This window comes from Saccharomyces cerevisiae, chromosome XI (genome assembly GCF_000146045.2).
Source record: "Saccharomyces cerevisiae S288C chromosome XI, complete sequence".
In the NCBI taxonomy this organism is placed as follows: domain Eukaryota; kingdom Fungi; phylum Ascomycota; class Saccharomycetes; order Saccharomycetales; family Saccharomycetaceae; genus Saccharomyces; species Saccharomyces cerevisiae.
In genome coordinates, this window is record NC_001143.9 from 494,027 (window position 1) to 520,729 (window position 26,703).

The 26,703-nt window shown below is 38.6% G+C and overlaps 13 protein-coding genes and 2 non-coding genes across 15 annotated transcripts, besides 3 other annotated features; 9 read left to right on the top strand and 6 right to left on the bottom strand.

Annotated features, from left to right (window-relative positions):
- Nucleotides 1-230: 230 nt before the first annotated feature.
- SAP190 (Sap190p) lies at nt 231-3,332 on the top strand (the record flags this gene model as incomplete). The annotated part of the gene is made up of 1 exon (NM_001179818.2): nt 231-3,332. One exon carries the CDS (start codon nt 231-233, stop codon nt 3,330-3,332), a length of 3,102 nt encoding a protein of 1,033 aa, NP_012953.2.
- Nucleotides 3,333-3,551: 219 nt separating this feature from the next.
- Nucleotides 3,552-5,807, bottom strand: SET3 (histone-binding protein SET3; the record flags this gene model as incomplete). Its single annotated transcript, NM_001179819.3, has 1 exon — nt 3,552-5,807. The coding sequence occupies one exon, from the start codon at nt 5,805-5,807 to the stop codon at nt 3,552-3,554; it is 2,256 nt and encodes a 751-aa protein (NP_012954.3).
- Nucleotides 5,808-6,255: 448 nt separating this feature from the next.
- On the top strand, nt 6,256-7,077 carry GMH1 (Gmh1p; the record flags this gene model as incomplete). The annotated part of the gene is made up of 1 exon (NM_001179820.1): nt 6,256-7,077. One exon carries the CDS (start codon nt 6,256-6,258, stop codon nt 7,075-7,077), a length of 822 nt encoding a protein of 273 aa, NP_012955.1.
- Nucleotides 7,078-7,317: 240 nt separating this feature from the next.
- On the bottom strand, nt 7,318-12,369 carry SPO14 (phospholipase D; the record flags this gene model as incomplete). Its single annotated transcript, NM_001179821.3, has 1 exon — nt 7,318-12,369. The coding sequence occupies one exon, from the start codon at nt 12,367-12,369 to the stop codon at nt 7,318-7,320; it is 5,052 nt and encodes a 1,683-aa protein (NP_012956.3).
- A 121-nt stretch (nt 12,370-12,490) lies between these two features.
- YKR032W (uncharacterized protein) lies at nt 12,491-12,805 on the top strand (the record flags this gene model as incomplete). Its single annotated transcript, NM_001348851.1, has 1 exon — nt 12,491-12,805. The coding sequence occupies one exon, from the start codon at nt 12,491-12,493 to the stop codon at nt 12,803-12,805; it is 315 nt and encodes a 104-aa protein (NP_001335791.1).
- Nucleotides 12,806-12,871: 66 nt separating this feature from the next.
- On the top strand, nt 12,872-13,681 carry DAL80 (Dal80p; the record flags this gene model as incomplete). The annotated part of the gene is made up of 1 exon (NM_001179824.1): nt 12,872-13,681. One exon carries the CDS (start codon nt 12,872-12,874, stop codon nt 13,679-13,681), a length of 810 nt encoding a protein of 269 aa, NP_012959.1.
- A 231-nt stretch (nt 13,682-13,912) lies between these two features.
- On the top strand, nt 13,913-14,527 carry DID2 (Did2p; the record flags this gene model as incomplete). The annotated part of the gene is made up of 1 exon (NM_001184309.3): nt 13,913-14,527. One exon carries the CDS (start codon nt 13,913-13,915, stop codon nt 14,525-14,527), a length of 615 nt encoding a protein of 204 aa, NP_012961.3.
- A 148-nt stretch (nt 14,528-14,675) lies between these two features.
- On the bottom strand, nt 14,676-16,607 carry CAF4 (Caf4p; the record flags this gene model as incomplete). Its single annotated transcript, NM_001179826.2, has 1 exon — nt 14,676-16,607. The coding sequence occupies one exon, from the start codon at nt 16,605-16,607 to the stop codon at nt 14,676-14,678; it is 1,932 nt and encodes a 643-aa protein (NP_012962.3).
- A 276-nt stretch (nt 16,608-16,883) lies between these two features.
- Nucleotides 16,884-17,771, bottom strand: SPC34 (Spc34p; the record flags this gene model as incomplete). The annotated part of the gene is made up of 1 exon (NM_001179827.3): nt 16,884-17,771. One exon carries the CDS (start codon nt 17,769-17,771, stop codon nt 16,884-16,886), a length of 888 nt encoding a protein of 295 aa, NP_012963.3.
- Nucleotides 17,772-17,972: 201 nt separating this feature from the next.
- On the bottom strand, nt 17,973-19,133 carry KAE1 (tRNA N6-adenosine threonylcarbamoyltransferase; the record flags this gene model as incomplete). The annotated part of the gene is made up of 1 exon (NM_001179828.1): nt 17,973-19,133. The coding sequence occupies one exon, from the start codon at nt 19,131-19,133 to the stop codon at nt 17,973-17,975; it is 1,161 nt and encodes a 386-aa protein (NP_012964.2).
- A 172-nt stretch (nt 19,134-19,305) lies between these two features.
- YNCK0018C lies at nt 19,306-19,377 on the bottom strand. The gene has a single exon. It is a non-coding gene; the product is annotated as a tRNA-Asp (tRNA).
- Nucleotides 19,378-19,505: 128 nt separating this feature from the next.
- Nucleotides 19,506-19,820: a long terminal repeat (Ty1 LTR).
- Nucleotides 19,821-21,036: 1,216 nt separating this feature from the next.
- Nucleotides 21,037-22,845, top strand: GAP1 (amino acid permease GAP1; the record flags this gene model as incomplete). The annotated part of the gene is made up of 1 exon (NM_001179829.3): nt 21,037-22,845. The coding sequence occupies one exon, from the start codon at nt 21,037-21,039 to the stop codon at nt 22,843-22,845; it is 1,809 nt and encodes a 602-aa protein (NP_012965.3).
- A 145-nt stretch (nt 22,846-22,990) lies between these two features.
- Nucleotides 22,991-23,239: an origin of replication (ARS1116; Autonomously Replicating Sequence).
- Nucleotides 23,240-23,426: 187 nt separating this feature from the next.
- Nucleotides 23,427-23,758: a long terminal repeat (Ty1 LTR).
- Nucleotides 23,759-23,961: 203 nt separating this feature from the next.
- On the top strand, nt 23,962-24,034 carry YNCK0019W. Its single transcript has one exon. It is a non-coding gene; the product is annotated as a tRNA-Ala (tRNA).
- Nucleotides 24,035-24,171: 137 nt separating this feature from the next.
- Nucleotides 24,172-24,924, top strand: YKR041W (uncharacterized protein; the record flags this gene model as incomplete). Its single annotated transcript, NM_001179831.1, has 1 exon — nt 24,172-24,924. The coding sequence occupies one exon, from the start codon at nt 24,172-24,174 to the stop codon at nt 24,922-24,924; it is 753 nt and encodes a 250-aa protein (NP_012967.1).
- Nucleotides 24,925-25,500: 576 nt separating this feature from the next.
- UTH1 (SUN family protein UTH1) lies at nt 25,501-26,598 on the top strand (the record flags this gene model as incomplete). The annotated part of the gene is made up of 1 exon (NM_001179832.3): nt 25,501-26,598. One exon carries the CDS (start codon nt 25,501-25,503, stop codon nt 26,596-26,598), a length of 1,098 nt encoding a protein of 365 aa, NP_012968.4.
- Between the last annotated feature and the right edge of the window lie 105 nt (nt 26,599-26,703).

The window sequence follows — 26,703 nt, forward strand, 5'->3', positions numbered from 1 at the left end:
CGAATAAAGAGTTGCATTTGCCTTGCAATTCGTACGGTTAATTGTCATTTTTTCTATTTGTATTATAAGATACGAAGGGTACCTCATTGAAGTATTTTCACCTTTAGCATTTTCTTTATCATCTTTTGTTTTGTTTGTTCATTTACTTTAGCGTTTAGTTGATAAGTCCTGTTATCCTCTTCTTTTATTTCATTTCTTCATTTACTTAACTGCGAGAAGATTATAATAGCATGTCAGGTTCTTTCTGGAAGTTTGGTCAGGATTACTCGATAGAGTCACCGGTTTCTAAGATTCTAAATAGTGCCTTTATTAAAATCAATAAGGACCAAGATGACGACGTACCTACCGGCACATGTGAAGAAAATATTGCTGATGACGAAGATAACTCTTCACATGACTACGCTGCTTCTGAAGATAATGTAGTTAACGAGAACGAAGAGAAGGAAGAAGAAAATACTCTGCCCACTACAGAATCGGAATATGAAAATTATAGACCTAATTTGGACGTCTTAGACGATTTGCTGGATGATGACGAACTGTATACGGAATTAATGTGTTCAAATTTCAAGCTACTAATATTCTTGAAGTATCCTGATGTTTTATCAAAATTGATAGAATATGTTACCAACGAGAAGATTCTCGACGAAGAAACAGATAGCGCTAAAAAGCCAGAGATTATTGAAGGTGTAAACGATCATCCTATTTTGATAGAAAGAGACAGAAAGGATAAAAAGGAGGACGCTGAAGAAGGAGGCGACTCAGAAGAAACTACAAATGATAGCGATCATGACTCTGGGGACGAAAGAAGTGTTGATTCTGAAGAGACAAGCATTACTTTGCCACCGGAATCTGAGGAACAAGTGGAGACTAGAAGGGCAAGGATAGCTGCTGAAATTTTATCGGCTGATGTATGGCCTATATCCGCAGCAATAATGCAAAATAAGGATCTTCTTGGTAGATTGTGGTCGATACTAGATCACCCAGCTCCCTTACCGATACCAGCTTCCACCTACTTCATGAAAATAAATGAAAGACTTCTCGATATGGATATAACGGGGATGTTAGAGTTTATATTAAGCCGAGACAGCTTGGTTGCAAGGTTCTTGACACATGTTGACAATCCGTCTTTGATGGACTTCCTTTTGAAAGTTATCTCGACGGATAAACCTGACTCTCCCACGGGTGTCATAAAGATACTAAAATCACAGGAATTAATACCTAAACTTTTAGATCATCTTAATCCAGAATACGGTATTTCCACTCAGTCTGCGGCAGGCGATTTTATTAAGGCATTCGTCACGTTAAGCACTAACTCAAGCAATGAACTTGCTTCGGGAATAGGTCCTAATGAATTGACAAGGCAATTAGTATCAGAAGAAATGATAGAAAAGTTGATTAAGATAATGCTAAAGGGCGGTACATCCTTAAGTAATGGTGTTGGAATTATCATAGAGTTGATCAGGAAGAATAACTCAGATTATGATTTCATCCAACTAGTCTACACTACCCTAGAAAGTCACCCTCCCACTGATCGAGATCCAATTCACTTGATACATTTAGTCAAACTTTTTGCTAAGCATATGCCTGATTTTGCTGATATGCTGGATAAAACCAAGTTGCCACTAATGGAAATGCCATTCGGTAATATTGAACCTCTGGGATTTGAGAGGTTTAAAATCTGTGAACTTATTGCAGAACTATTGCACTGTTCTAATATGACGCTGCTAAATGAGCCCAATGGTGAGATGATTGCCCAAGAACGTGATATAGAAAGGGCCAAAGAATTAGAAACTTCAACCGAAAAGGAAAATATAACAGCTATTGTGGACAATAAATCATCATATTATGATAAGGATTGCGTAGAGAAGGATATCACAGAAAATTTAGGCGCTCTTCAAATAAATAATCAAGGAAGTGAAGAAGATGAATTAAATGATACTGGGGTATCAAGTGTAAAACTAGATGTGAAATCAGACGCAAAGGTAGTTGAGGGGCTAGAAAATGATGCTTCTGGAGTAGAGTTGTATGATGAAACCTTGTCTGACACAGAATCCGTGAGAGAATGCCTAAGGGAAAAACCGCTAGTTGGAGACAGGCTGAAGATTGCTCTAGAAGACACTAAGATACTGATTAGTATCCTTGATATGTTCACTGAGTTCCCTTGGAATAATTTTTTGCATAATGTAATTTTTGATATTGCCCAGCAAATATTCAATGGTCCCCTCAAAACTGGTTATAATAGGTTCCTCTTGAAAGATTATTTGGTTGATGCATACCTAACTAAAAAGATAGTAGATGCGGATAAGGCATGTCAAGACTATGAAAAAAAGACCGGTTTACGTTATGGTTATATGGGTCATTTGACATTAGTTGCCGAAGAAATATCGAAGTTCAAAGAGTATATTGATGAAATGAAGCTAACTTTTTGCAATACCGCTGTTTCAGATCGACTTGAGGAACCATTTTGGAAAGAATATAGTGAAACGATCTTGGCTGATACAAGAGAGAAGTATAACACCGTTTTGGGAGATTTTGGCAATGACCAAGAAAGCGATGACGATGTTATTAGGAATTCTGATTCTGAGGATATAATTGGTGATACAGAGGGCAACGAAAACTACGGAAATGGAGAAAACGATGAACTTCTTAGTAACGGGCATGATTCTGGGAACATGGATTTATATTATAACTTCAATAATAACGAGAATGAAGAAAATGAAGAAGATTACGCAGAGTATAGTGATGTGGATAATAAAAATTACTATAATAACGTCGAGACTAACGACGATGATTATGATAGTGATGATGGTAAATCCAAAAGTGCCGAATCAGAGTTTACCGATAAAATATCTGAACATAGGGATGGCAATAGTCTCTATAATGAGGACAATGATGAAAACGGGAGTGACAAATGGACATCGGGTACTTCATTGTTCCCTCCAGACCATTTTCCTAGTAGGTCACAACCTTCAGATCCTAAACTGCAAGACCAGAATATTTTTCACCATCAGTTTGACTTTGAAGGTGTTGGCGATGACGATGACTATATGGATCCTAATGATGATGGCCAGTCATATGCCAGACCTGGTAATCCATTGTATACTACCCCGAAAACACCACCAAGACCGAAGACTATTCTTTTCAATTCTTTATCCGCATTGGATAATAATGGCGAAGACGAAGAAGTGGCACTAGGCACCAGTGTTGATGATCGAATGGATAACGAGATATCAAGCGATGAAGAAGACTCCGAAGATGAAGATGAAGAGAATGATATGGGCAATGAGGAGGGCTACTCATTATATAGGTCAAGAAGTAAAGAAGCTTTCTGAACTAAAACATTCACATTGTCACATTTTCACCCTTTATTCATCAATTTTTTATTGCTCCACTTTTTTCGCATATAGGTCATTTATAATTCATCAAATATATACTTTTTTAATTGAGGCTTGTAATTTAATATTAACCGAATATAATCTTATAAAGAATAATGAATATTCACTTTTGAATATACTTAAGTTTATATAGGTGTAAGAAGGAAATGTCCATGTTTATTTCAGTAGTTTTTTTCTGTAATCCGCAAAGCTTAATTTCTTTTTCGAATGCAGTTGTGAGGACGAAAAATCTGATAAGTGCATTATACTTTCTGGAGTGGATTCTCGCCTTGAATTAACCGAAGCTTCTGTCATGATTTCTTTTGTTTTTGCTTGACTGTGTTGTGCTTCCTTTGACAGTTCTTTATTGAAATTTGAAAGAGAAGGGGTTCTACTTAATTTATGTTCATTCTTTGATTGACTCTCTTCGACATCGTTTGCAGTTTGCCTTGACGTCTTGTTTATTGGTAAAAGAACTGGAATTGGTAATTCTTCAATATTGGTAATGTGTGATTCGTCATAATCTGTGCTCTTCGTAATTATTAAAGGTTTTTCTGAAGTTTCATTTTTTTTGGGAACAGAAATATTAGAAGAATGTTGTGCAAATAAGGCGAATTTGAAGGGTTTTGCAATATCATCAGGATTATTTGTACTATCAATAGTATTCTTTTGAGGAATTTTTGGACCATTATTTCGATTAAGGAATTTTTGTCGATAAAAATTATTCAAAAGTATTGGAGCTCTTTCTATAGTATTTTGAGCCTTTTCTTCTAGCCTATGCAAAATTGGTGGCTCACGTCTCTTTTTGCAATTATATTGGTTGAGAATTTCATTTAATTTATATCTGTTGTTCATTTTTCCTCTGGATTTCACAGATTTATAAAGACTTTGCGCGTATCTCTTCACTTTCAATAAATAACAATCTTTAGAATTATTTCCACAGCCGCATTCGCCGTTACTCAAAATTGTTTCTACCGAATTTATCAGCCCATACCTTTCAAGGTCATCTAAAGAGTCTATTGTCATGCCCTTTATTAATTTTAATATAGGATGTTTTGAATCCCACTGCCATTTGATGTATAACTCCTCATCCTCTGAAATATCTCTCAAAGCTCTTAAAACAAATTTTATTCTACTTGATTTTCTTCCACTGCTTTTGTCATTCCTATTGTCTGTATCTTGCAGTTTTATAGTTACTAATTCAACATTCGGCTGGCAACTTCTTCTCAAATACCTAGTTGAATTGCCTGATAAGCGTGCATCTATATATATCGGCCAATGGGAATGGAAAATGACCCTTCTTTTAGCTGTACCCCATATCCTGTAATGGTTTCGTGGGTCAGTGAGATAATTTTTATAGAAGTCCAATTCGCCTAAAATTTCTTGAATGAAATCACCTTTTATGCAGTCCTTTTTGAGATAAACTCCTAATTTCGTGAAGCCTGGGTAAGTCCTGGAATATGCAATGTCAGCATACGGTTTGACTTCAATTGACACAGATTTAAAGGTCTTATGAGGATATTGTATGACCCAATTATCATCCATATGTTTATTTAAGAACGGTTCGATCAGATCACTTTTAAACACATTGTCTTTCAAGGGCAAGTATATTGCACCATATGCGTCTTTTGCACTCAGGAAATGCTCTTTTTTCTTGGGCATAGAAGTCAATCCATCGGAAGAATTGACAGAAGCGCTTTCGTTTTTGGAGTCTATACTATTATTTGATGGGTTTCTTTTCCTTCTTTTGTCCCTGTGGTTAGTATTGTCCTGATCCGTTGAAAAGCTATCGCCAACGTCACTAATAGTTGTACTCGATGCTCTGTCCCGACCGTTATTCTTATTACTAGCACTATTGTTTGATGAAGAAGGTTCTACTGTTTTTACGTTTATGCGTTCCTGCTGTATTTTCCTAGCCAAGTTAATGTCTACCTCTCTTGGATCACATGAGTTGCAAAGGTAATCATCAGGTGCCATCCCAATATCTTTGATGCCATAGCAAATAGCATGCTGCCATCTGTTGCAGTGGTCACATTGGATAGTGAATCCATCATCATCATTTAAATCACATATACATGTAATTATACCCGCGTCAGGATCGACTATATACGAATCAGGTACCGGCCATTGAGGTTGCTTTTGAGGTTGATTTTCGGTCTCTTCTTTTGCTGCCGTGGATGTTGCTGCTTCTGCCGCCGATTGCTCAGTAGCTTTCTTTAAAGGTAAAGAAACTGTGGATGCTGTAGCCAGTGCTGCTGCTGCCATTTCTATTGCTCCTTTTTTTTCTCTCTCATGAGACTCATCATGCTCAATAGTATCTGTTTTAGAGCCTATTTTTGAAGCTTCTTCAGCTCTTTTTTTCCCTTTTGAAAACAATAACAATGTGGATGCATCATCTAGGAGCGACTGCTCTTTGGAATTAGGTACTGACATGATTCAGTTCTCGTATTTTGTGAAGTACGATCTAAAACTGTTGTATATACGCTTTAAATCATGTTTACTAGAAAGGTCCTTTATTACTACTTTCTGTATATAGCATGTCGTTGATAATGATATGCATCTATCATGACATAGTAAGATGAATGAGTTGGTTGAACAATTTCCAGGGAAACAAAGGACTAGTTTCATGTCTTTAATGTTTTTTTACGAATAATATACCATGCTATAAAAGTATTATAATAAAAGGTATCGACTACCTGTAATCTAGAATGATAATTTCATACAACGATCACTTCCAACGGTTAAATAATTACCAATAGACCTTACTAGAATATTAAACTTAACAGGTTTAAATTTTGTTGAAATAACTGCAAAAAGCCAGAAAGAAACAGATTTGCACTATAATTTTTCGATTGCCACTACTTAGTCAACGGATTTATCAATGTCATATTTGCCGACTTATTCCAACGACTTGCCAGCAGGCCCGCAAGGCCAGAGGAGGCGTAATAATGGTAATGAAAACGATGCAAGACAAGGCTACGGTCAGCAATCTGTGCCGATGGTAATCAGGAGGCTTTTCAAAACGCCAAAGAATTTAGATCTCGAGACAGCCAGCTGGGAAATGTTCCATTTGATTTTCCATCCAAGAAAAGCTTATAGATCAATATATTATCAGCGACAGACGAAAAATCAGTGGGCGAGAGATGATCCTTCCTTTTTCATCTTCCAAATAGCCTTAATTTCACTCAGTTCTATTATTTGGTCGATTTATAATTCAGGTTTCAACAACGACAGTGATATGGGGGCCTTGAGCATTATAGGTCATTTTTTCAAAAGTTTGGTAATGATGGTGATTTTAGATTTTTTCATATTTGGATTTATTATGGCAACTATTTTTTACCTTTTGTTGAATAGGTCACATTTTAAATTCAAATCGAGCCAAAATAGTGTGGTAGAGTGGGCTTATTGTTTCGACGTTCATTGTAATTCATTTTTAATCATCCTACTGTGCCTATACTTCATTCAGTTTTTACTACTGCCCATAATTAATTTACAAAACTGGATTTCCTTACTCATTGGTAATTCGTTATATTGTTTTGCTATTGGCCATTACTTTATTTTAACCTTTTATGGATACAACCAGTTGCCATTCTTGAAAAATTTGAACTTTATACTTTTACCAACATTAGGATTATCGATAATCTATTTAATCAGTTTATTTGGCATCGACTTATCCAAGAAATTAAGCTTTTACAATTATTAAGCAATTGAACACGGAAATAGAAAAAATTTGGTTCTTTAAGATAAAGCACATAAATTACATAATGATATTATTATTATATATATTTGAAGTATAAAAATGCAATGAGTAATAAGAGCAATAATGACACTATGGACCAAAAGAATGCATAATGAAAACTGTTTATGTATCAGCGTCGAATGCTTATAACAGATAAAAGGAAAATACAGGTAATGGTGTGTTCCTGGTCGTTTTTATATTCCCTTAATTGTAGATTTCCATTGGAGAAAGTCTATCCGAGTTAAAAATCCAATTTCTACTCTCAACTTCTTTAGCTAACCATTCGGTTGGGAAAATGACCAAATGACCGTGGATCCTTTCCAAGATTCTCTGCGCCGTATGTTTGTCAAAAACCTTTTGATTGAATCCATAAAGCAAACTACCGGATAACTTCATTCTCAATTCAGCGGCTTTTCTCATTTTTTCCTTTTCCCTATCCTTATCTACAACATTTGTAGTAGTAGAATTAATATTTTCAGCCTCTAAGTCAATCAACTTTTCCTGGTTTATTTGAAATTCTTGTTCTAATTCAGTAAATTCTCCATATTCTTTCCAATTTTGTACAGCATTATCGGGTTGACAATGAAACACTAATTTATAGAGTAATGTATTTCTCAAGGCTATAGTGAACCATAGCCCTTCAGAAAACGAAGAAATAAGAGGATCCTCGAAGGAATACGGGTCAATGAAGTTGAGTTTCAATAACTCTTCTTTTTTTGCGTCATCAATTTCACCACTGTTAAAGTTAGTGATCTTAGGAATTATCTGAGAAAGTAGATCGTCCAGTGAACCATCATCTAGTTCTTGATTTTTCAAAATATCTTCGTGCAATCTATGATATTCATCGCCTTCGATATCTTGGTCGACATTAGTGCTTTCTCCTTCATTGCTCTTTTCGTTTAATGGCAGACTATTAGACCCATTTCTGGTACTTTCTGTGCTTGAACTTAAATGTCTTCTCATATCTTTGATTTTCTTCAATCTCTGTGTTTTTCTTTCGTCGAGTTTATGAGATAAATATTGCAAGTAGCATATCCTTTTGAGCATACTCCATTTGTTTCTATTGGTAACAGTTTTATCCGTGAGATACATTTCTAGATCTTTCTCATTGGGCAAATAATTTGAAAATCCTTCTGGAATTTCTGATTTTATCATTTCTTTATCGTCAAGAACTTTCGAGGCCAATGAGTTCAATGCCCACTCCTTTAGCTGTTCAGTTGCATCGGCCTTGAATTTTTTGTTGGATTCCTTTTTCCAACAATCGGGACCGTAGCCATCAACCTCTTTTTTATGTTCATCATTCTTTCTTAATCTTGGATCAGTACTTAAGACTTTGTGGTCTCGTATACCGACATTTTCAATTCCTGCCCTGTGGTTGAATGTTAGCCCTAAAGATGCAAAATTATGTTTGGGCAGAGGCGTTCTCTTACGTGATGATTTACCGTAGTCCACAGAATTGAAGAATTTTTCATAAACGTTTTCATCTTCTCTTCCCACTTCTTTTTCATTTATGCCACACTGAGTGCTTCCATCATCAACACTGTTTCCATGACCACTCTTCCATTGAGGGCTAAATTTACAACCAAATATTTCACGATAACCTAGCTCAATCATAGCGGAATCGATCATTTCTCGATCGCTCCAATTGTTACCACTATCTCCCTCCTTACTTAGGGTATGAAGTTTTTCATAATTCTTTGCAGCAAACTTTTCAAACCTTTCAAATTTCTTTTCAACAAACTCAACAAGATCTACATCACAACCTAAATGTTCCCTCATTAATCGCTGCCTTAATTCCCAAGGAAATTTTCCCGCGTAGTAATCGTCACCATTCATTTTGGTCTTTATCAAGTCGGTGTCTCTAATAAGAATTGCCACCTCACTATCTCTATTACCCAGTTGTGATCTTTCGTTAATATTAGCAGACCCTATAATACATCTTCTGTCATCAGCAATCAGAATTTTAGCATGAACGTAGAGCTGCTCGGTGATTAATCTTTCATTAGGCGCAAAAGTCGACCATTTTCTTAGTGAAAAGAACTGAATATATTGAGCTGGGTCAATATTTAGTTTCTTCAGTTTACTAAATGTAGAATGTTCACCTCTTGAAATTGATTGATATTGGAATTGCATAATTAAACGAAGACTTGAGGCTTCTGCAGTATCTACTGGAGAATCGAATCCTGGCATTAGTGGGATAAGAATAAAGGCTTTCCAAGGTTTTTTCTCCTGATTAGCTTTGACTATCCTATCAACGAGAGCATCACCAATTTTATTCAAAACGCAAGTCCCGTTCCAGACAGTTGATGTAATGAAGAATTGATTCTCAATATAAATAAAGTGTTCACTTTGTTCAATTAACTTCAGGTAAGCATTTTGAATTGAGCATTCCGTTTCCTTTAGCCCAAGAGACCAGTTCCCAGCACTTCTAAGTATTTGAGTTTCACAAGTCGATTTTTCGCGTAGAATTTCGAACATCGGCAAACTCTTCAATTCTTCAGCAGTTAAATCTGAAGGCGGGGTTAGTAATGGAGTTAACCTACTAGGTCTCTTAGCTCTCAATAAGTAATTCCATCTTTGAACAAAATGTCGGGCTAAGTCTCTTGCTGGCTCACCCAAAGTCATCATTTGCACATCATGCCATGGCATCCTCGGAATGACTTTTCTATCATACATTGATTCGAATGGTTTATCTAAATCATGAAAATCAGCAATTCTGGCATTTGAATAATCCTTACCAGGAAAATTTTGATCTAATAAAGATTCTGCATCATCTCGTAGAACGTGTTCAAAAGTATCATATCTACCATAACATAAATCTGTACCACCAATAAATGCAAATGTTTCATCAATAACGACAAACTTCTCGTGGTGTGCCCAAAAATATGTATTTTGTAGCCATTGATTGGGAGACCTTATGATATGTATATTTGGATGTAAATTTAGCATAGAATGCTTGGTCCAAAGACTATCTGTCCCAACAATATTCCCCACATTCCTATAAATCACAATAAAAATTTTGATACCTTTTTCTGCACAACTTTTCAGCATACGATCAATTCTAAATCCCTGGTTGCCTTTCACCGGACGTCGCAAGTATAATTCAGGGGATAGCCACCAATCATGGATATATATGACATCCTTTGCCATTAAGAGGGCCTCGCTTAACGACCAAAAATAATCACGCCCATCTACCAAAAATTTGCAAAACGAATTTGTTCTTACAGGTGCGAAACTACCAAATCTATTTGGTTTCGACCAAGGTGTTGAGGTAGACATTTTGATAATTGAACTCATCCATTGCTTTAACGAACTCTCTGATTTGCAAATAATTTTCAGTTTCCTTTCACTGTTTTCTAGGGTCAATAATAATAGTTTTGAAGATATATTGGACTTCTTTTGGTGTGTTTTCGATTTTCCATTCTTGTCTAGGATATTATTGGCATCATTTTCAATACCGAACTCTTCTAGTTCGTCATTTATTTCTAAATTGGGATCATGAATGATCCAGTTGATCTCGTTTTCGTTATCAAGTATGTTATTCTTGTTCCCAGAAAATCTAACCTTAAATTTCCAATCTATTAAGAATACGTCTAAAGGAGTTGTCGAAGAAAGATCCGACACGTAAGTTAGGTAAGAATTTCTTACCAGGAACCATTTGGTAGTATGTCTGTCGATCATGTCTTTAAACGCATGTTTACCAAAATGAGAAACTCTCCAACCTTGGGCCTTGGCAGTAGATCTAATTACTAAATACCCCTGTTTGCCCTGGAACCCACTTTCACGACTTAATAAATTGCCTAAGGGAGATAATTCGTAAAATTCAAACAATCTATTTGCATGAGGTCTCAAACATAATGCAATGTTCAGTAGTCTCAAATACCTTTCTAGCCTCAAATGTATCGGTTGGGAGAAATCGTCAGGTTCGTCAATTAAGTCTTGTAAATGTTTCATTTTGACGTTATCTATATTAAACTCAGATATTTCAGAAGATGATAAAGTTTCTAACGATGTAATGTTGCTGCCATTATCGTTATTGTTATTTTCCGATGTATGAGGAGCTGAGGCTGCAGAGGATGGTTTATTTTCTGCTTTTTTCTCCATTACATTTCTTTCTTTAACCATTTCTTTATAATGGGGGAAATGCGGAAGTTGTAACGAATGATATCTGTTGTTATCACTATAAAGCTTGCTTATAGTGAGTTGTTGGAACGCGACGATTTTCAATTTGTGATGTAGTGATTTGATATCTTTATAACTTCTTATAATAGACCATTTGAGCCTGTCTTCATCAATCCCATATTCCAAGTGTATTCTAAATAAAGAGTTTTCGTTCCTGCTATACATAAATTCCGCCACATTCGAAGAAATGCTTATAATGCTGGAGCTCCTTGGAATAGAGGGTCTCCTATCAGAATTCTCGCCAGTATTGTTGTTGTTGTTACCACGATGGTTATGGTTGCTATTGGTAATATCCAAAATGTTGTTGTCATTTTTCAAGGGAGACACTCTTACATCTAGTTTAGCTAATAGCAGAGGAGCCCTTCTCTTCCCATGTTCGTCTCTCAGAAATTGCGTGCTTGCGAACAATGAGGCCGGGCATCCTGCCAATAACGAATCTAATAAATCAGAGGCTAGTCTTTGTGTGTACAAATCTTCTTCGTTTACTTGTTGATGCTGGTGCTGGTTATGACGATGGCCGCTTCCAGCCGGTGTAGGAGAATTTACGCTGGATTTCAGTCTACCAATAGCAGAGATTTTCTTAAAAGCGTGGCCAAACTCTTTCTTCCAGCCATTGAACTGCTGTTGGGTGTAAGCTACAGAAGAAGAACGCCTTTGAGGGGCTCTTTCTTCCTCTCTTTTAGAATTCCGCTTAGAATGAACATTATTGTTACTGCTATGGAGATTGTTGTAGAGCCGGTGCATATTTTCCTCATCAGAACCTCGACGAGGATCATGTTCATTAGAGTGCATAATATGGTCTAATGAGTGGTTCGGTGACACATCACTCAGGTTTCTATCTACAAAGGATTTGGGCAATGCATGCTTCCTCTCCGCCTCCTTGCCGTTGGGAGTTCTTCGTTTTTCTCTTTGTAAACTGCTAGTCAGATTGCCATTCTCAGGTAATTGCCGCAATACTTCTTGGTTTTCTAACTCATCTGGTCTCGAATTTACTCTATCTACTTCTTCAGTCACCGATCTATCTGCCTGAGGTGGAGCGAAGTGAGTTCCAGACGCTGTTGACACGTTAGACATCACCCTTGTTTATCTATCCTACCTTTTCTTCTTGCGTACGTGCCTCTCAATGCGTCGTGTGAATTATCAGTGACCGGTCGTGCCTATAATGTCCTGCTAATTTCCCACTAAATCTTTCCCCATGGCGTATTCATCGTTATGTTTGTGTCTTTTGTTCAACCCAAAGGGCTGTAGCAATCTTCACCCGTTTGTCGTTGATAACGAGTTTCCACCTTATCACTTATCACTAGTGCTAATCAAACAGCAAAGAATGCTTGATAGAAACCGATCCTGGGCTTATCTCGCTGCATTGTGGCGGCATCCCTGGACTGTAATCAGCAAGTGTTGCTTAGTATATATATACATCCAGCGTCAGCTTGAATTTGGATACAGTTACTGTTTTTTCGATTTTCTCTTGGTTATTCTTTCTGAGACAGTAGTAATTTTGTATTACTGAGCGGGATATTGTTTATCTGCCGTCATACTATATTACATTATATTATATCATATTATATATAAGAGAATGGTGCTTAGTGATTCGTTGAAGCTGCCCTCGCCTACACTTTCAGCTGCTGCTGGAGTGGATGATTGTGACGGAGAGGACCACCCCACGTGCCAGAATTGTTTCACTGTCAAAACGCCCCTATGGAGAAGAGATGAACACGGTACTGTTCTCTGTAATGCATGTGGCCTCTTCCTGAAGTTGCACGGGGAACCAAGGCCTATCAGCTTGAAGACGGACACCATTAAGTCAAGAAATAGGAAAAAGCTGAATAACAACAATGTGAACACTAATGCCAATACCCATTCTAACGACCCAAATAAAATATTCAAGAGAAAGAAGAGACTGCTTACAACTGGTGGTGGTTCATTACCTACGAATAATCCGAAGGTTTCTATTCTGGAAAAGTTTATGGTGAGCGGGTCCATTAAGCCACTGTTAAAACCAAAGGAAACCGTTCCCAACACAAAGGAGTGCTCCACGCAGCGGGGAAAATTTTCTTTGGACCCCTGCGAACCTAGTGGGAAAAACTACCTCTATCAGATCAACGGTTCAGATATATACACGTCAAATATAGAGCTGACAAGGCTGCCTAATTTGTCAACATTATTAGAACCCTCACCTTTTTCAGATTCCGCTGTACCAGAAATAGAACTAACTTGGAAGCTACATAATGAGGAGGAGGTAATCAAATTGAAGACCAAGATAAGCGAATTGGAGTTGGTGACAGACCTATACAAAAAGCACATATTCCAACTGAACGAAAAATGCAAGCAACTGGAAGTGGAACTACACTCCAGAGCTTCAGTACAATCTCACCCACAACATTAAGAAAGGATGTAGCGTTCATGACAGTATAAATATAACAGGATATAGTATATAAAATTTAATATGATTTAGTGACACTTATTTTTACGCGAACGGGTAACACACTGCCATTTATCTGGTGCTGGAAAATTGCCCCTAAAGAAATGATAAGAATGAAAACGAATCAATGTGAAAGCAGTTTGATGAGATGTGAGCTACTTTGAAAGTATAGGAAGTCAGACATCGCACTGAGAAATGTCACGTAATTCTGCAGCAGGTTTGGAAAACACTCTTTTCCAACTAAAGTTTACATCAAAACAATTACAAAAGCAAGCCAATAAAGCCTCAAAGGAAGAAAAACAGGAAACTAATAAGCTCAAACGTGCTCTTAATGAAAATGAAGATATATCTCGTATATATGCATCCAATGCTATAAGAAAGAAAAATGAAAGATTACAACTGTTGAAGTTGGCATCACGGGTGGATTCGGTCGCATCAAGGGTACAAACCGCCGTCACGATGAGGCAGGTGTCAGCATCAATGGGGCAAGTTTGCAAAGGCATGGATAAGGCGTTACAGAATATGAACCTCCAACAGATAACCATGATAATGGACAAGTTCGAACAGCAATTCGAAGATTTGGACACCAGTGTTAACGTATATGAAGATATGGGTGTGAATTCGGATGCCATGCTGGTGGACAACGATAAGGTGGATGAACTAATGAGCAAAGTTGCTGACGAAAATGGCATGGAATTGAAGCAAAGTGCAAAACTGGACAATGTTCCGGAGATAAAGGCGAAAGAGGTTAATGTTGACGACGAAAAGGAAGACAAACTTGCACAAAGACTAAGAGCATTGAGGGGCTGAAAAAACATGCTAACAGGTCATGCATTTTTAGTTCATCATTACGTTTCCAGCTATGTTATGTATGTATGACCACATATGCTGTACATAAATTGTATACTAAAATCAATAAAAAAAGTATAACTCTTTTTATATATAATCTTTTTCCTTCCTAAAGTGTCCATACATTGATGTCTCCATCGTTGTGCCCATTGATCAGAAATCCGTCTTTATACTTGACAATAGCAATTCTTCTGCTCAGCTCATCCCCATCTAGTGAATGCGGTGGTTCAGGAGTCATCCAATGCTCATCGCGCTCCATGTTAAAGACATTAACCCCTCCCTCGTTTGCGCCAACAGTGATTAATTTACCATCGAAATCTAAGGACGATACTGGTAAATCGTAAGCAATCACGTCAAGAATTGAGCTTGTCCTCAAATCCCAAATCCTTACGCTATTGTCCATCGAGCCTGTTACCAATTTTTCGGAATCAAACTTCAAACTTGTAATTCCATCGGTATGGCCTTCTAGTAATCTCACCGGTTTGCCAACTCTTAGATCCCATAGTCGCACAATGCCATCTTTTGTTCCTGTTGCTAATGCAGAGTTGTAACATTGGAGGGCTCCTATCATTGGTGCTTCTGTGCCAAGTAAACATGCACCATTGTTTAATGAACGTGCAGGCATTTTAATGTCGCTATGTGTAGGTGTGAAGATAAGGTCAAGTTGCTGAATACATTTGCCCGTCGTTAAATCCCAGTGGAATATTTTTTTGTCCCTAGATCCGCTAACCAAAGCTTCAGAATCAAAAGACAGGGCTGTGATTTCGTCTTTATGTAACTCAAAATTATGGATACATGGTGTAACAATTTCTTCTGTCTTCTCCTTCAATGGACTATGGTCCAAATATATTTCTCTACTCAGATTTAAGTCCCATAACTTCAGAGTGGCATCCTTACTTCCAGTAATCAACATATTGTAATTTTTCTTATCTATTTGCATGCAATTAACAGTAGCAAGGTGACCAGGCAGCTCTCCAACTTGTATCCCATGGTTCAAATCCCACACTTTTACTATACGATCTTGGTAGCTTGATGAGCACAAGGTTCCCCATGGTGTATCAAAGTCTAATGCGGTTATGCTGTTTCCATGTTCGCCATGGGGTATTGTCATTCTGAAAGCCGTGGTATTTCGGCTATATGTTTCTGAGATAATTTGCCTGTTTTTATCGTGGCTTTTTTCATGGGGCATCTTGTAAAAATCTTTTAATCTCGTATCCTTACTTTCAACATCACATAACGACGATATGGCTTCTTCATTTTGCGTGAAGGACGACGCTTCAGATGATCTTTCTTCTTCCATTTGCTTCCGTAAGCTCTGTTCACGATCAGCTTCCAAATTGTATTCCTCGATAAAATTTATTCTATCCTTTATCAGTGTTACATCATTCTCAAGATTGGTAGACTTACTATCAATGTGCTTAACCCTTTCCAGGATTTTTAATTTCCTGGATTCTAGTTCGTTGATCATGGAATCTAATCTGGTCAACTCATCCATCTCTAACGTTTTATTGATTGACAGATTTTCCACGTTAGTTTCTACATCCTCAAGTAAATGTGTTAGGTCAATTCTAGAGTACGTTTTATTCACAAAACCAGTATTAATATCCGGCAATTGAACGTATTTTTCCTTATCACTATTCGTGGCCCCGTCTACATTGTCTAACAACAGTCTCTGTTGAATGATGGAAACGGTAGCTTTGAATCCTTCAAATAAAGAAGGTAAATTCTTTTCAGCGGCACCGTTGGGTAGCGGGTATCGCTGCTCATCTAAATGAGCAAGTATTCTGAAAGTTGTTGCAGAGTCTGCATAATTGTTTTGAAAGGAAAATATCCCTACTTGTCCTTTCTGGGTATCTTTTGTACTTTCGGGCCAAGCCACCTCTCTGAACAGTAGAAGTTTGGAAAGATATCTGTAGATGGGGCTCGTTATATATTTTTGAAATTGTTGTTGCGCTAGTATGGCATGTGGTAGCTTATTAAGTATAATTTCGATTGGTTTAGCTACCAGAGAGCTTTCTCCTCTAGTATCGCCCGAACCCATATAGAGATACTCTTTTTTACTCTCGCTCGTGGTAATCTTATATGTCATTCATGGTTAGTTTTTTTTTTATGACTATTTTTTTTTTCCATTACGATGAGGAAAGTTTATGTGAGAAACATGAAGCTACATGCTTTAACAGGAGACAGACCCATGGTGGATCCGCTCAGTTGGTTTTATACATTTAGATGTAAGGTAATACATAATTATATGATTTGCAGTGGCCTATGTATGCAATTAGGACAAAGGAAATATCTATTCTTGAGGAGAAGTGCTCCCCTACTCTTGCAAGTTGGCTATCTCCATTTCTAGCCGCCTAATTTCATCTTTTTCTTTTCGAATAATCTTAGCAACGTCGTGAGAAGAAGAAGGATGGTACTGTGACATAGTCTTTAAGCGATCATCTTGAAGCAAAACTTCTTTCTTGATGAAGCGCAATTTGGAAGAAAGTTGTTCATAATTATGGTACAATTGGTCGTAATCCTGCTTGAACTCTGTTAGTGGCCATAAATCTGTTACTTCGGCCATAACTTTAAGAATTAAATCAGTAGGGAAATCCTCGACAAAGATGGTTTTTCTTCTTTGGTTATTGGATTCTTCTTCCATGAGCACGCTTCCATTTTCCAAGGCATATAGGAGCCTTTGAATTTGCGGATCATCCTTGAACACGGCTGATAATGCTTTGAATGTACCTGAACTTGAATTTGAAATGACAGAGGATCCTATAAGATCGGTATCAAAAATAAAACCGTTCAAGCCACCGCCACTTGTAGTGGCGGTTCTTCTCCTTTTATTGTTCAAATCAAGACGATCTTTGTTCAAATATACTTCCTTGGGCACATGGATGATCGGTTTTTCCCCTGGTCTGCCCAGCCTTCTATTTCTTTTCATGTCCGTATCTCGTTTAATAACATAGTCGAATACTCCCTCCTTGCCGTCTCTACGTGAAACGGATTGTTTCTCAGGGTTGACTTTGAACAGAAGATACGCCTCGTCGTGGTTACAGTCCTTTATTAGTCTAGTAATGTCTTTTCTAATGCTTGCCTTGTTGCTTGCTCCCTGTAGGATGGCATTATGAAAAATTCCTGGTGGCTTGAAATAGAGTGTGGACATAGAGTCCACCGCCCTATTAATATCATCTATACATCTATCCAAGCTTTCCCCCATTCTGTAATTGCCACGTCTTATTTTGTTAGGTGATGATCTAATTTTTTTGAGCTTTGTTTATTGATTATTTTCAAATGTCTCTTGCTTATTTTCGCGCTTCCACAAGGTTATACACTGAGCTGTAAATGTAAGGTGTATGGCATATATAAATATATATATATATTCGTAGTGTGAACATTAGGCTAACTGTAACAAAAATCGTTAATCACGCCAGGCTGCGTATACTTCATCGGTTCTGAATTTCTGCGTAACAACAGTTTCAGAAAAGTCCTTCACGATCCCACCCATTCTATACTCTAGTAGTCCTGCTTGGGCAATCATAACTCCGTTATCGATACAAAACCTATTATCTGTAGCATGTACTTGCCCATTGGCCCTGTCTTTACACATTTGCGCCATCATTTCTTGTAATCGCACGTTACAACCAACACCGCCTACGATCAAAACTTGATTGGAGTTAACGTGAGCCATAGCTCTTTCTGTTATTTCAACTAGCATGGCGAATAGGTTCTCTTGCAGAGAGTAGCAAAGATCCTCTACAGTGACTTTTTGCTCGCCCGTTGTCTTGTCGAATAGGATCTTATTTTTCTTATTGCCCTTAAATAGATCCTTGGCAAGTAAATCGATGGAAGCCAATATACCACTCATCGAAAGATCCATCCCCTTTACTGTATAGGGAAGTTCTACCAAGTTTTCTTTGTGAGGGGCTTTTTTAGCTAACTGCTCGATGTTGTAGCCAGGCGAGGGCTCATTAGGTATCTTCAGAGTTCTTGCAAATCTATCAAGACAATTACCGATAGCAATATCAAGCGTTTCACCAAAGATACGGTACCTTTTTTCCGAGTATGCAATAACTTGTGTATTTCCACCACTTACATACAGTACCACAGGATTTTGAGCTTTAGTGATTTCTCTCCCCATTTCGATGTGACCAATGCAGTGGTTTACTCCCACCAGTGGCACGTCCCACAGTAAGGAGCACGTTCTGGCGGCGATGACAACTGAATGCAGAGGGGCCCCCATGCCGGGACCTTTGGTAAAGCAAATTACATCAATGTCTAGTGTCGGGCTTTTGATGTCAGCTTCGGCCAGTGCTTGTTTTATGAGTCTTATGCACCAATTTCTGTGATGCCTTGCCGTGTCTCGAGGCAAAAATCCCTCCCCAGGAGGTGTGACATATGTGTCTCTAATATTAGAAAGCATCTCAGCTTCGCAATCATAAGATAGATCGCTGTTGGCATGTTTAGGCAGAAGCGGATGCTTAACTATACCAACGCCCAGTTTATTTGCAGAACCTTCAAGTCCAAGCGCAATGTAGTAGTCCCTGCCATTTTTGGGTGGGATAGTGTTCAAGTTGACCATTTTGCTCCCGACTGCATTAGGGAACGCTTGGGAATTCCCTTCACGTAAAAGATAAATATATGCATCGTTGCACGAAGTAAAAATGGTTACTCTCGAACTCATCATAATGAAAGAATTCAGTTTTTCCGTATAAAGCGATATTACAGGAGGAATAAAAAGCAAAATAAAAAATCTCCGCGACGGGGAATTGAACCCCGATCTGGCACGCGACAAGCGCCCATTCTGACCATTAAACTATCACGGAACGTTATTTGTTGGATTTTTTCTCTTAGTTTTAAATATTTATATTTCGTCGAATTGGTACCTCTACAGCTCAGAAGCAGATGTCTTCAAGTTTTTTTATTGTGTCTAAATAAGAATCAACCATTATCTTGACAAATGGGTGAATTTTAAGATAATTGTTGGGATGCCATTGATGATAAAGACTATAATATACATACACAGAATATACTAGAAATTGTACTCGAGCACATAGGAATCCTCAAAATGGAATCGATATTTCTACATAATAATACTACGATTATTTTCTGCTTTCGTTTTATATGTTTCATTATCCTATTATATTATCAATCCTTGCATTTCAGCTTTCATTAGATTGATGACTATTTTTCAACCTTATGTCCTCTTCTTACACCGCATATGATAGTATACTAGCAATATGAATATTACTAAACAGATGATATTTCAACATCATGTTTTGCTTAGTAGACTCTTGCGGGCGTTCCATCCGTGTGAAATACATCATTTACACCTCGCTCTGGGTCAAGTAATCAAAAAATACCTCGTCGAATATCTTCGACAAATCTGTCGCTTGGTTTATGTTTGACCTGATGTATATAAAATCATCACTACCCAATTTAGAGAACACATTGCGTTGCCCGGCCGGCAAAAAATCCTGGGCCAAAAGTTAAAAGAAACTTTCTCATACTCACTCTGAAGTTGTACTATTACGAAGCACTAAAGCATTGATAGATAAATCAACACAGAACATACATGATTAAATTAGACACAGCTCTCTGTATTTTTTACTGTTTGAACTAAGGTTCTAATACTTACACATTCTTTTCAACCCATCAGATGGTGTCTTGCCCCTGCTTACGTAACCTACAACAATAGATTAGACACACCAGTGCCAAGGACAATATGTTGCGTTCTGACTAGTCGAAGTATCATTACGCTGTGCAGATCGACCTGACACCAGACACAAAGGAGAATAGGGGCAGCATGAGTTCCGTCGGCGACTCATTCCGACCTTCCACAGGTCCGTTGATTACTTTTTCACTGATCCGGTGGAATCTATGGTTGTTTTTTTCATCATGATATCTGTTTTAGGACTTTTTTTTTCAGCCGATCGCTTATCTGCTCACTAGAATCGTAATCAGTGATATTTTTATTAATAATTATTATTTATTTTTTTTTATACCATTTCCTTTTGATAAGGGGTCGTTGGTGCCGTGCCGCTATCAGGCAGCCTCACTAATCTACCCATTGACCTCATGCAGCAAAGTCACATCGCCCATATCTCTCGAGTGCGATAACGGGGAACTTGATTTGGTAACTGATAAGATTGTTAAATGTCAGTTTGGATGCTTTTTCTTACGTCCGATTAGCTTATCTTCTGGAGCAACCGGCCATTTACCTCCTCATAGTAAATTAAACATGATAAGCGCATAGTTGGGGCAACACACCTTTCTTCCGGAATTCGCTCTGGATGAGACATATAAAGATGAAGGTGAAGTCCACTTAAATGAATGTCAATGAGACGATGTTTTTTCTCCTAGATTGATTTTTGAATTCCTTGTATACAAAGTCTTGTTTTCTTATTGTCCTCAACAAAACAAAAGTAGAAAAGAACAGACCAAGGACAGCAACATTTATAAGAAACAAAAAAAAGAAATAAAAAATGAGTAATACTTCTTCGTACGAGAAGAATAATCCAGATAATCTGAAACACAATGGTATTACCATAGATTCTGAGTTTCTAACTCAGGAGCCAATAACCATTCCCTCAAATGGCTCCGCTGTTTCTATTGACGAAACAGGTTCAGGGTCCAAATGGCAAGACTTTAAAGATTCTTTCAAAAGGGTAAAACCTATTGAAGTTGATCCTAATCTTTCAGAAGCTGAAAAAGTGGCTATCATCACTGCCCAAACTCCATTGAAGCACCACTTGAAGAATAGACATTTGCAAATGATTGCCATCGGTGGTGCCATCGGTACTGGTCTGCTGGTTGGGTCAGGTACTGCACTAAGAACAGGTGGTCCCGCTTCGCTACTGATTGGATGGGGGTCTACAGGTACCATGATTTACGCTATGGTTATGGCTCTGGGTGAGTTGGCTGTTATCTTCCCTATTTCGGGTGGGTTCACCACGTACGCTACCAGATTTATTGATGAGTCCTTTGGTTACGCTAATAATTTCAATTATATGTTACAATGGTTGGTTGTGCTACCATTGGAAATTGTCTCTGCATCTATTACTGTAAATTTCTGGGGTACAGATCCAAAGTATAGAGATGGGTTTGTTGCGTTGTTTTGGCTTGCAATTGTTATCATCAATATGTTTGGTGTCAAAGGTTATGGTGAAGCAGAATTCGTCTTTTCATTTATCAAGGTCATCACTGTTGTTGGGTTCATCATCTTAGGTATCATTCTAAACTGTGGTGGTGGTCCAACAGGTGGTTACATTGGGGGCAAGTACTGGCATGATCCTGGTGCCTTTGCTGGTGACACTCCAGGTGCTAAATTCAAAGGTGTTTGTTCTGTCTTCGTCACCGCTGCCTTTTCTTTTGCCGGTTCAGAATTGGTTGGTCTTGCTGCCAGTGAATCCGTAGAGCCTAGAAAGTCCGTTCCTAAGGCTGCTAAACAAGTTTTCTGGAGAATCACCCTATTTTATATTCTGTCGCTATTAATGATTGGTCTTTTAGTCCCATACAACGATAAAAGTTTGATTGGTGCCTCCTCTGTGGATGCTGCTGCTTCACCCTTCGTCATTGCCATTAAGACTCACGGTATCAAGGGTTTGCCAAGTGTTGTCAACGTCGTTATCTTGATTGCCGTGTTATCTGTCGGTAACTCTGCCATTTATGCATGTTCCAGAACAATGGTTGCCCTAGCTGAACAGAGATTTCTGCCAGAAATCTTTTCCTACGTTGACCGTAAGGGTAGACCATTGGTGGGAATTGCTGTCACATCTGCATTCGGTCTTATTGCGTTTGTTGCCGCCTCCAAAAAGGAAGGTGAAGTTTTCAACTGGTTACTAGCCTTGTCTGGGTTGTCATCTCTATTCACATGGGGTGGTATCTGTATTTGTCACATTCGTTTCAGAAAGGCATTGGCCGCCCAAGGAAGAGGCTTGGATGAATTGTCTTTCAAGTCTCCTACCGGTGTTTGGGGTTCCTACTGGGGGTTATTTATGGTTATTATTATGTTCATTGCCCAATTCTACGTTGCTGTATTCCCCGTGGGAGATTCTCCAAGTGCGGAAGGTTTCTTCGAAGCTTATCTATCCTTCCCACTTGTTATGGTTATGTACATCGGACACAAGATCTATAAGAGGAATTGGAAGCTTTTCATCCCAGCAGAAAAGATGGACATTGATACGGGTAGAAGAGAAGTCGATTTAGATTTGTTGAAACAAGAAATTGCAGAAGAAAAGGCAATTATGGCCACAAAGCCAAGATGGTATAGAATCTGGAATTTCTGGTGTTAATGAATCGAACAACGACAAAAAAAGACTTTATTTTTTAGATAATCATAATAAATATATTTATTTTCTCGTCATTAATCTAAAGAAAAAAGGGAAATGTTTATAGTCAAAAATTGTATATTTCCGTGCACTAATAAGATAAATTATACTATGAAAGAAAGTAAGGTATTTCTATTTTTTTACTTTTTGTTATTTTATTTATGTTTTTCTAGGAAATGTAAAAATAAATCTTTTAGTAGACAGCGAGATGAAAACTAATCTGTGTGAGCTTCAATCAATCAATATGATTTCCCCGCATTTTGTTTGATATTTTAATTGATTCCGATTAAATCCGCTGGTAGCAGTTTTGTTTCAAACTAATTCAGCCTCCTTACTCCCCATTTCCTTATTGAACTTTGGGGATTCGGAGTTCCTTTTTTTTTCCGCCACTCCGATAACTAAACTTTGCAGTTTCACTGCTTGTTAAACATTTTCCTACTATAAATGACATTTAAAACGTAATTGAGACAAAAAAAGTTAAATCGTTATTAACTTTCACTGCGGCTCCGCTCTTTTCCTCATAAGGAAATCCCCTCTTATGATCTTGAGAAATGGGGGAATGTTGAGATAATTGTTGGGATTCCATTGTTGATAAAGGCTATAATATTAGGTATACAGAATATACTAGAAGTTCTCCTCAAGGATATAGGAATCCTCAAAATGGAATCTATATTTCTACATACTAATATTACGATTATTCCTCATTCCGTTTTATATGTTTCATTATCCTATTACATTATCAATCCTTGCACTTCAGCTTCCTCTAACTTCGATGACAGCTTCTCATAACTTATGTCATCATCTTAACACCGTATATGATAATATATTGATAATATAACTATTAGTTGATAGACGATAGTGGATTTTTATTCCAACAGATCTTGATATAAGCCCTGTCATTGATTGCAAATGCACAAATTCCGGAGATTGAACAGCCAACACAAAGATAGTATTTGGGACTTAGCGGGTTGAGAACGGTAATTATATCATGAATACTCCACTCCAAGCTTGTTTGATACATCACATTCTTGTAAAAATATATGATCCAATTCCTAGGACATCAGAAAATATATCTACTATGGGCGTGTGGCGTAGTCGGTAGCGCGCTCCCTTAGCATGGGAGAGGTCTCCGGTTCGATTCCGGACTCGTCCATTTTAAAATTTCTTTTTTTTTTTTTCTCTTTCCGTATGTAAGCTTTTTTCCTTTTTTTTTTTTTTTTTTTTTTTTTTTTCTTCACTACTTTTCAATGAAACTCTCTTCAAAAGACAGCATGCAGTAAAAGCGCCGATATGAGTGACGACGATTATATGAACAGCGATGACGACAACGACGCCGAAAAAAGATACGTAAGGCCAATTTTCGTCAGAAAGCGCAGGAGAGAAGAAGACTACGTTGCAACTAGCAAAGACAACATCCACCACCACCCATGCGATTGGTCCGCGAAACCATCGCAACGTCAAAACGAAAATGAGCAAAAAAGCACCATACGGCTTGTACCAGTGGCGATGAATACGCCGAAGTGTCAAGAGAAAAAAAAGAAAAGAAAGGGCGTTGGTACAACTAGTCATGAGGCTACGCTTTTCGAGTACGGTGAAAGCATAGCAGGCTACAAGTGTGTTACAACCGAGAGCGAAAGAGACCGCTTGAAACGAAGTCATGAAAGCGAAAGCAGCAGTGAAAGCGAGGTAGACGTTTTCGCCTTTGACCAGGCAAAAGGTATCAGCTCTAAGGTTGAAGCCGAAGAACGCTACGCGCGGGCCGTTCGACAGTATTGGCGCATGACCAAAGACGAGCCGGCTACCTTACCACTGCCAGGCACACCTACCCTAGCGGCTGTGAGTTTAGATATGATTGATGACAAAAGCGTAGAACAATTTTACACAATGAGCAGTGCCTTGATGGATGCAAACAGACTAGACTTGATTCGCCGCGATAGAATCCGGTGGCACCCGGACAAACATCGTTATCATAAGTCCAAAGTCACAAAACTGTTTCAGGCCATTAACGGCCTGTGGGAGCAAGAAAAGACCGAGAAAAGGTAATGAAAAAGTGGAACTAGACCCCACGTCAGCGGGCCTAGGCCCTTCAATGTGTTAGAATACACAGCGTGCCTAGTTCCTGGTGCCTGGATCTCGAGGCCGCGGCACTGGAAAAGCCCTTTCTTTTCCAGATCGGGAAACCTAATGAGTCCATAAAAAGAAATGTAGAGGTGGTGTTGACGTTTTGCCGCTTTTGGGCAAGTAGGTCTTTCTGCACGGCCCGGCCCGGGTCGTGCGGAAAAAGAAAAAAGCAGACAAAACAAAATTTTTCCTTTTTTTCGCCTTTGTTTCTCCTGATTCGGGTATATAAGTGAATACCATCTAATGTGTTTCCTTCTCGAGACCTCGGCGTCTCCCAGATCAAAGCTCAGCAAAGATTTTAAACCGCAATTTACGCTCCTTTCATCGGTAACTAAGAAGAAAAAAAAAAAAGTACGACCACACAATTTCCAGTGTATTCATTCCTTAAACTTCGTTTATTTTTTATTCATTCATTCATTTTTATTTGAATATAACCAACTACTAGTCCTTCCTTTAAACAAAAATTTACCCTCCCTTAATTTTTCAAGAAATTCCAGTATGAAATTATCCGCTCTATTAGCTTTATCAGCCTCCACCGCCGTCTTGGCCGCTCCAGCTGTCCACCATAGTGACAACCACCACCACAACGACAAGCGTGCCGTTGTCACCGTTACTCAGTACGTCAACGCAGACGGCGCTGTTGTTATTCCAGCTGCCACCACCGCTACCTCGGCGGCTGCTGATGGAAAGGTCGAGTCTGTTGCTGCTGCCACCACTACTTTGTCCTCGACTGCCGCCGCCGCTACTACCTCTGCCGCCGCCTCTTCTTCCTCCTCTTCCTCTTCCTCCTCTTCCTCTTCTTCCTCTGTTGGTTCTGGAGATTTTGAAGATGGTACCATTTCCTGTTCTGATTTCCCATCCGGACAAGGTGCTGTCTCCTTGGACTGGTTAGGTCTAGGCGGCTGGGCTTCCATCATGGACATGAACGGTAACACCGCCACCTCTTGTCAAGACGGATACTACTGTTCTTACGCTTGTTCTCCAGGTTACGCTAAGACCCAATGGCCTTCTGAACAACCTTCCGATGGTAGATCCGTTGGTGGTTTATACTGTAAGAACGGTAAATTATACCGTTCCAACACCGACACTAACAGTTTGTGTGTAGAAGGTCAAGGCTCTGCTCAAGCTGTTAACAAGGTCTCCGGCTCCATTGCTATCTGTGGTACCGATTATCCAGGTTCTGAAAACATGGTCGTTCCTACCGTAGTTGGCGCTGGTTCCTCCCAACCAATCAACGTCATCAAGGAGGACTCCTACTATCAATGGCAAGGTAAGAAGACCTCTGCCCAATACTACGTTAACAACGCTGGTGTCTCTGTGGAAGATGGTTGTATCTGGGGTACTGAGGGTTCCGGTGTCGGTAACTGGGCCCCAGTTGTCTTGGGTGCTGGTTACACTGATGGTATCACTTACTTGTCCATCATTCCAAACCCAAACAACAAAGAAGCACCAAACTTTAACATCAAGATCGTTGCCACCGATGGCTCTACCGTCAATGGTGCTTGCTCTTACGAAAATGGTGTCTACTCTGGCTCTGGCTCTGACGGTTGTACTGTTTCAGTTACTTCTGGTTCTGCTAACTTTGTCTTCTACTAGGCCTTTTTTCCTTGAATATTGCAAATAAGCTTTTGCTAGTACTTTTTTTACTCCGTTCATTTTATGGTTTATTTTTCAATTAGTTCGTTTTTCCACAATACAAAA